We start from the raw sequence: 9,606 nt of genomic DNA on the forward strand, positions 1-9,606 counted from the left end.
TTAATTTAAGTTACTTAAGTTAGTTGTTGTTCTAAAGTTTAGTAATTAATTTATATTATTATTATTATTAGTTAGTATATATATATATATATATGTGTGTGTATATATATATATATATATATATATATATATATATATAGATGTATGTACGAATATATGTGAATCGTTAATAGGATAAAGTGATTAATTTCACTTTTTGAATCTTAAATTTTTAAAGTCAATCATCAAGTTGGCATTAAAATTTTTTTTAATTAAAAAAATAAAATTACATACTTTGAACCGCAAATGACTTACATGGGATACAGTACATGCATATAGTACATTTTGAACACGTACTTGCAATATTAGGAAAACGTATCAAATAAATAATTTATTGCTACGAATCTGCTATATAATTAATTATAAGCTATAATTGCAAATTTTATCTAACGAATATTTAATCCTTACGGAAATGGATTATTATATAGTGAAACTATTTGATTATTCATAATCTTTTCGCGAGCTATTGAGAAGAGTTACTATTAGATTATTGGAAGAATTAATTCAGAATTCAGATTTATTATTGAAAAAATTAATTAATTCAGTGTTACTGCTAAAATAAATATTGATGTTTAACATCATATTTCAAAATATACACAATAAAATTATGATAAAAAAAAAAGGTTTCTTCCTAAAATAGGGATCTAATTTCACGATACTTTGTAGCTATCACCCATCTAAAGCTGTACCTTATTTTAGTGTTGCTTGACCTTTGCGATCATATGGGAACTGCTTCTTCGATGATCCCCAAATCTTGAATGTTTATAGATGTATAACTGTGACATATCTGGTCATATAGATAATGTCAAAATATGTTAAATATTCAATATTTGTGCCTTCATCATTATATAGATAGTTAACTATTGAAAGGTAATAATCATTTATATATTAACTATTAAAAATAGTGTGCTGTAATGATTATAATCCGATTTGGCATCAATAGTTATTACAGTTAAAAACTATTAAGCAGTGATTATTGTAAATAATTGAATTATGAAATCAATAATCATTCTATAAAAGAATTATTAGGGAATGATTATTGCAAATAATCTGATTATAAAATCAATAATCACTCAAAAACTATTAAAAAATAATTATTACGAATACTCCAATTATTGGATGCTACATCCAATCACTATTAGAGAATGAATAATCACTATTGTAAAAAATCATTCAAGAATCACTATTGTAAATCAATAGTTCATTTTCATAAGAGAAGTAAATTACACATCTAGAAGCGGACATTCATCGATATTAAATATGTATCTAGTATATTATTCATACATATTGTATTTGCTATGTAGTACATTTCAAATTTTATGTACCTGTTATATATTTGAAATATAAAATGCTGTGCGGGATAGTATCTTCCATCTAAAAAGACAACATCGTAATGACGTGAAAAAGATGTGATTTTCATAACAGTAACGACATGTGACTTAAGTGGACGTAATTATGACGTGCTTTTAAATACTAAAATAGTATGTCGTTAACATTACGTCAAAAAGATGTAATACTGACACCTATATATGTGGACGTAATTTGTATGCCCAAATTTTGACATGAAATAGTGCAAACGCTGTTTAAAAGTTAAATACAGATTTTATACAATTTCTTAATATTTATTTATCTTTTACTAGTCTTTCTCAATAGGAAATATGTATAGAACTAATTTGACATATAGAATTGTTTTTCTTAGTAAATCTTAAGATAAACCCCGTACATCCAATTTTGATAAAACTAGGTTCGATTATTCAATTCGTTTTTGCAAATAATGTTTATATTAGGACTACATTCCAAAATGTTCGTTTCGTCGAAAAAAAATTTTGCTCGATATGTTGTAATATACAGGTCGTCCAGAATCCGGACAAATCGAACAATTTCTTTAAACAAAATGTTTTTAATAAAAAATTAAATATTACAAAAAATCCTTTTACATGGTACTTGGAATCCTTGCAGAGCAATTATTCGATATCCATTAGCTTGAATGACAGCCTCTATTCTCGGTCTCAAGTGTTCGCACGCATGTTGTAATATAGCACTGTCCATGCCGACAAATGCTGCCTCAATAGCAGTTTTTAATGATGTCATATTGGAATGCCAAGACTTGTTTGTGACCTTTTCAATTACGCTCCATGCGTAATCCAAGGGATTTAAATTTGGACTGTTGGGAGATCATAATGGGAGCCGAGGCGAGCAAATCGGCTTGTTCTGGCAGCTTCAAAGAACATCTGTCGTGTCTTTAATATGTACGATTTGTATCAAAGATCTTCCTCGGCAATTGTACGCATTGTTGGCTCGTTTATTCCAACAATCGATGCTAATTTTCGCAACAATTGCCCTGGGTCCGAAATCAGCGCTTGAGTTTTTCAACAACTCACGGTACGCTCTTCCTCGCTAGCATACTGGAACCTTCGTTGGACTGTTCTAAAGCCGTATATTTTGCCACAATCATCATAAATGTTGATTTTGAGTATCCAAAGAACCGAATTATTTTCGTTGCTGAGCCCAGCACGAAGGCCTTTGATGGTCGCGGCTCTTTGATTATACTCCGCTTGGTTTCAATATCGTGGCCATTTTGAGAATATAACTGTTTACTAGAAAGCATCAGGCTTTCTTGGACGCCAACAATCTCTGGTGAAGGCACAATGTAGCGGAAAACTTAAATTATGTTGTTGCTTGTTCTTTTCCAGATTCTTTCCTGGATTTTTCCTGGAGATGTAGCGAATCGTAAAGTTGCCTGATATCTGATACCGGATATCGGATATTCTAAAAGAATGTGACAATCCGAATCCAATATTTGATCAGATCCGGCAATTATTCAGCTGGATACCAGATATTTTCTGAATATTCAGTGTAATTACTCCATTCTGTTAATGATTTTAAGATCACCTTAAAATAGCTATATTAATTTTTTTATCTCCCTAACTTAAAAAGAAAAAGAGAAAGAAATGCTGTTAAATTCAGCTAAAAAGAAATTCTGTTCTGAAATTCTAAATGATGCAAACTTTCAATATACAATTTCAGCCGGATGTATTGCTGAATACTGATACTCAGTTATCCGGCCGAATAAAAAAGAGTCAGATAAAACCGGATACCAGATACTTCTCAGATATCTGGTACAGTTTCAGTTTTTCTCTTATTTACAACATTAATTGTAACATAAAGAAAGGAGACGGAAGAAAACATGATTAACCTCTTGAAAGATTGGCACATATGCATACATTTTACCTAATACGTTTTGACTGTTTGGCAAAATATGTTACAGCCACATGTGTTATATATGTACGTTATATTTCTCAAACATCTTATAATAGTGTCATTATTATGATTCTATTCGCTATTATTGTTTCATATAATTTGTTTTAGTTTACATTTTAAATAACTGTATCTGAAACGTCAAATAAAATAATTTTTGCCAGCCTTCAAAAATTAATTTCTCAATAAATTAAACAATTAAGTTATCTGAGAAAAGAATTAAAAGATGCAATACATTACAATATTAACGAGTTAATATTTTTTACGATTAATTTGTCTCTAATTTGATTAATTCACTGAAGAAGTGTGGGATTATGCATTTTTTTAGTATTATAAAATGTCTTCAGCTTTTAATCGAGATGGTAAATCGCTCAAATTTGCCGACATGTATACCTATTAAACATTTCTTATTACTGAATGTTAAAGGTATTACTATTGTAGATGTCTTATTATTGAATGTTAAAAGTTATTAACTTATTGTTTAAATACATTGAGTAATCAGAGTTCCATGGCGAATTTCGAACTACGAGCTATGTCAATCTTTATGTCAATTTCTAAATCAGTTTTGACCATTAGATGAAGAGAACTTGCTACTGTTGACAGGATCGCATCTACACACACAGCAAGAGGGAAACAAGAACCAGTCCATGAATATACCCTTACAGTCATTATCAGGATCGTATGCGAGCAACCTGTGCCACTTATACTTCTGCTCGCATCCGCAGTCACTGCTGCATCGATTCGTTTGTGTTTTTCTGCAAAGAAGAAAATACAATTTACCCAGTGTTTTTATTGTGTAAGAAATCGTATATGAATCTATACATCCATATAATAAACATTTATGAAAAATCACATAAAAACATTTAAAATGAGGTGATTCAGAAAATAGTTGTTTTACTCACGAGCATACTTCTTGATGTATCGCTTGTTCGAAATGTTGAGTATTCACGATGGCGCGAATTTTTCCTGCACTGTTGCTTGCCCAATAAGGAGTCACGATTTCAATTTTCGATTCGCATGCATCAATTCTGTAACCATTACCGCGACATTAATTATTATATGTTTAATCATTTTGTAGCAACAAGAAAAAAAAGAAAAGAAACTATTCTTAAACAAACAGAAAATATTCTTAAACGGGATTTCACGAGTATTATAAGAAGTATATTATTATTGAATCAATGTAGTGTCTATATTATTGGATTAGCCCAAAATACAAATAGCATAAATTCCTTCCAAAAAGTGCATTTTAACGTATGTATCTAGCCAAAGCAAAACATTCCTGAAATATTCACAAAAGTTTTCTAAAAAGAAAAATATTCTAAGAGTATTTCGGTATATCCCGAATATTTACGGAATGTAATACAATTTCTATACTTATACAGCAACTTCTATTCTTATAAAACAACTTTTTGTTCTATAAAGAACACATTTTTATTTTAAAGCCCAGTTTTTGAACTCATTTCATAAGCGAAATGCTGCATTCCTTATATTTCTTGATTTTTATTTACAAATAAATGCAAAATAAATCTCTTTTCCGCGGTCCTCTGTCGGCGGAGATGTTCGAGAGTGATTTTCGTGATATATTCAAGGAATACTCAAATAGCACTTACAAACGCTTACAAAGCACTAAAAAAAGTGATTATATGCATTTTTTTAGCGCTTTGATAACGCTTTGTAAACGCTGTGTGCTTGGATATTCATAAACATTCTGAATGTTTTATCGACATTTGCACATTCTGATAATTCATTTATTGTTCCAGAATAATTTTGGTACATTGGGAACCAAATTTTTTAAAAATATTCTAGGCCTCGTTTCTATTAAGCATGTCACGCGTCGTGTCGTCACGAGTTAATTAATTAAAACATCTATGTGTATACACATAATCTCTCTCTTTCTCTCTTATACGACGCGACGCATTTAGTAGAAACAAGACCTTAGCATTATATACGAGGGGCATCACAAAATTAATTTCCTTATCAATTTTCTTTTCATAGCAAAAAAAAGGAACCGATTATATGAGTAACTAGTGCATTATAGAGACTTTTCGTTTGAGTATTTTATTTTAGCAACATTTTTCATTTATGGTGAATTCGAAAGCACTCGAGATTCTTTAATCAGAGACGGCCATAAGGATTTCGTCAAATTCTTCCAAACGAGAAAGGAATATAGACTATCTCATTCCTCCATTAATAGCGGTGTGTGTATATATATATATAATATACATACTCACGTTATTTTGTGTACGTCGATTTTAATGTGCGCACTGAATGCGTCCAATCAAATTCGCTATTAGTTTCACTTTCACTGCAATCATTAGGTCTGTTGCTTAAAATTCCAAAAATTGTTGAATTTAAAGTAAGATAGATATATATTTAGACATTAAAAAAAGAAAAAACGAAGATGCTGAATGTACATAACGCGAATAGATCTATTGTTAGCTGAGGATCATAGAGGCATCGATACAAGGCCAACAATACTACAAATTACAAAATAACAATACTACAAACGTTTGGTAATTCAGTCCTTAATCACAAAAAAAACAGAAATGCAATAAATAAATATTCATAATCAACTAATTTTTATGTGGAAAACAATGAATAAGTGAAATAGTTTGACGCAAATAGAGTTCATTAACAGTCGCACAGAAATTTCACTTGTCAAAGAAAAACTTGTCGTATCTGTAACTACAAAAAAAATTGTAGTTAAGATAGTATTTTCGTAAAATGATTTTCTTACGAATGTGATAAAATTTTAAATATAAATAAACTGAAATACTCTATGTTTGTGTGCAATTAGAAACATATAGATTAATTTTTGAGATAATTGTAATTAAAATGTGCAGTTTTAATATATGATGCATATACGGAACTCAAATTAATGCTAGCAAACTCATGGGTACCAACGTATCTTATGCGATTTTTTACATTGCTATAATTTTTTTTATAATATAATTTGAAGATCCGAATTGAGGCTGAAAAATTTAACTGTCCATAGATATGAGTCCATTATTTTTTTTTGCATTATTCTCAAGTGAGAATGCACGAAAGTCAAAGAGGATACTTGGGACCCATACGTTACTATTAACTTGTAAGTTTTCGATATTCTGAATACCCCAATTTTTATTAAATATACATTTATGTATAAACTGAATTTCGGATAGTAAAAAAGTAAATACACAAAAATGTAGAATTAAAAAGAATTATTTCAATATAATAAATAGTAGAAATTTTATAATCTATGTCAGTTTCTTTGAAGATCGCTCAGCCAAGACTGTATTATTTTAGAGCGAGTGTTACATCGTTCTTTAAACTAAATCCTAATAAACTTAATTATATATATAGTATTATGATAATATTCATACCTGTATATTCTTTGTTTATTATTTTATATTGTTCAAATAATAAAATTTTATTTATTAATTGTAAACTTATAATATATTATAGATTTTTCAAAAATTTTCGATAGTTCAAATAATTATACTTTTTTGAGCGATTCATATCGTACCAATTTTTTTTTGTTAGTCTAAAAAAGTCAACTAAAAAAATCCTACGGGTTTTGCGTGAACATTAAATTAAAAAATTTGAGAATTTTTTTTATCCAAAATAGTCATTTTTTGCGAATTTTTCCAATCAAATTTCTTTGAAACATTGTAATTAATAGAAAATATATTACATGTTATTTATTTGATTCATATTTATCTGTCTTCGTCTAACTACGAAGTATAAATTTCACACGTTTTAAGCTAAAAAATATGTACTCAATCTAGAGATATAGCATGACAAAATTGTAGGGTTTCACATATCCTGGTCAAAAATTACAATAGACAATAATAACAAAAATAACAATAAATTTACTAGATTAACATCGGATTTTTAATTATAGCATCCATATTAGGATTGTTATAAAAACAAATAATGGAGGAACATGAAACGGATATTGAAAAAAAAATTAAAATAATTTTTTACGTTTAGTTAGAAAAACTAGAGTCGCAAAAAAAATAATTTTGTTTGACATATGGTAGCGATCGAAGGGAATGGTGGGGAATGGAGAGGATGGTCAGCGATTCTCTAGTAGCACTGGTGTTAGGCCATAACACATAACAAAATTTAAGACGTACCCAAGTAGAACAAAAACGTTGAAAAATGTTGAAAAAACATTTTTCTATAACATTGAGTAACGGTTATAAGTTTTTAATATGTTTTTAAAACGTTTTTAATACATTTATTTTATAAGTGTCCATTAAGAAATAACAATTAATTAAACGTTTATGAAACCAGTATAAAAACTATTATAAAATTTTTTTTTACTATAAAAGAACCATTTTAAAACGTTTACCTACAAGTTTAGTTAACGTTTTTACAACATCTATATAAATTCTTAAAATAACTCCCGGACATTCACTGAAAAAAATGTATGTAATTTTACAAGAAAGTTATATGTATATGACCAAAAAATTACCTATGATTAAAAATTTTTCAATAACTAAAAAAAATTTTTCTCTATACCATTTATTTCTAATATTTCTAATAAAATTAGAAATTCCTTAAAATATGTACCTTTTATACGTATGGCTTATAGAAGCAAAAATAAACTTAATAAATTTATCAAAATCCAGAAAGATGTGTTACTCCAATCTTCCCAATCGAATGTAGTATATAAGATTGACTGTAAGGATTGATGGGTCGTATGTTGGACAACCAAGCAAATGTCTTAAAACGCGCATAAGTGAACATAGGAATCATATTAACAGAAACACGATCCAACATTCAATTATCACACAACGTCGTATGGACTTATTTCATGAATTTGATTGGGATAATGTACATATTCTAGACAAAAAACAAATTTTATATAAAAGACTGTTATTAGAGATGATACACATTAAAAAAAAAAAATTAAGTCTGAATCTATAAAATGATATACTTTCTCTCGATCCTTTATATATAGATTTATTTTCAGAGACGTAATGCTTCTATCGTTCATACTTCGCTATTTATTATTCACTTATATTGTCACTTATATTGTCATTGTCATTATCGTCATTGTAAATACATGTTCTGCTGTCCACTGTTTCTCTCAATTTTCATTTTATATCCATCTACCAAACAGTTATGTAGTCTCTAATAACTCTTAGTTTAGTGTAAGTGAACTAAATTTTGATTTTAATCATTATTTATATTAATTTATTCATATTTCTGTTTACACAGAAATTAAATGGAACAGTCTAATGGAAAAACTCCAAAAAAGCTTACAGAAACAGTTCAATCTTGACAATCATTTAAATTTATATCAATAAATTTATCACATTTTGTGTGAAAAACTTTATGTTAGCAATTAAAAATATTTTTTAACTTCTTTTGGTTGTTCGATTCAAAATAAAAAATTTCTTTCTTTCAGTTGTGAAATTGTATCACAACTTACAGATTACGGCTTACGGTTTCTTAAAGCAAGTTTGTGGATGGAGCAGTTGATTTCTTTACTGCTTAAGGGAATGCTGAAGCGAAGGCTAAGCTTAATTAAGATCGATATTACAGGTTTTCATTTCAATATATAAGATGCTTACGCCCTCTGAGTTAATCATGCAGGAAATTCGATCGATTAATTATCGATATTTTTATTCCGTTTCCTACATTACCATCTTAGCAGAGACAAAAACATGTATAGGCTCGATTCTACAAATGTAAAATTTATTTTATTTTAGAAAATTGTTCAATTTTAGAATTGAGAAAAAAATAAACCGGAATTGAAGTTAATCTTATATTTGTGGAATCGGGAACTTTAGAAACACAATTGTATTATATACACATGCAATGTAGGCTGCGTTCCAATATATACCACCAGTACTAAAAATTTGTAATATACATAAAGTACAGATTTTTAACTAATAGTTATATATGAAGCCGTAGCAGACCACTTTTTCCTTACGTCCAATGCCATTAAGTTATGATAATATATTATCAATATCAAATGAATATATTGCACATATTTTATTACAATGTATATATGTATATTTATTACAATGTAACTATTATTGCTCTGTCTAATAAAAAGAGATAGATCTTATAGTATTTACATTACTAATGACTTATATATATCCAATATAGAAAATTGTATATCATAATATGAGAACATACACACACACACACACACACACACACACACACACACACACACACACACACACACACACACACACACACACACACACACACACACACGACGACACGACACACGACACGACACGACACACTATACGTACGCACACTACTTAATTAATAAACTAAAACGTAAAATAACTACTACTAGTA

At 28.7% G+C, this 9,606-nt stretch overlaps 1 protein-coding gene across 1 annotated transcript in view; it reads right to left on the minus strand.

Moving 5' to 3' along the window:
* Window positions 1-3,856: 3,856 nt before the first annotated feature.
* Window positions 3,857-9,606, minus strand: part of LOC105622244 — a 72,014-nt gene continuing 66,264 nt past the window's right edge. The window contains exons 5-6 of the mRNA XM_012203667.1: window positions 4,200-4,325; window positions 3,857-4,052 (exon numbers count right to left, since the gene is read on the minus strand). Coding sequence (XP_012059057.1) covers window positions 3,857-4,052; window positions 4,200-4,325 — 322 coding nt within the window. The remainder of the gene's footprint in view (window positions 4,053-4,199; window positions 4,326-9,606) is intronic.

The sequence above is a fragment of the Atta cephalotes genome (genome assembly GCF_000143395.1).
Source record: "Atta cephalotes unplaced genomic scaffold scaffold00042, whole genome shotgun sequence".
Classification (NCBI taxonomy): Eukaryota; Metazoa; Arthropoda; class Insecta; order Hymenoptera; family Formicidae; genus Atta; species Atta cephalotes.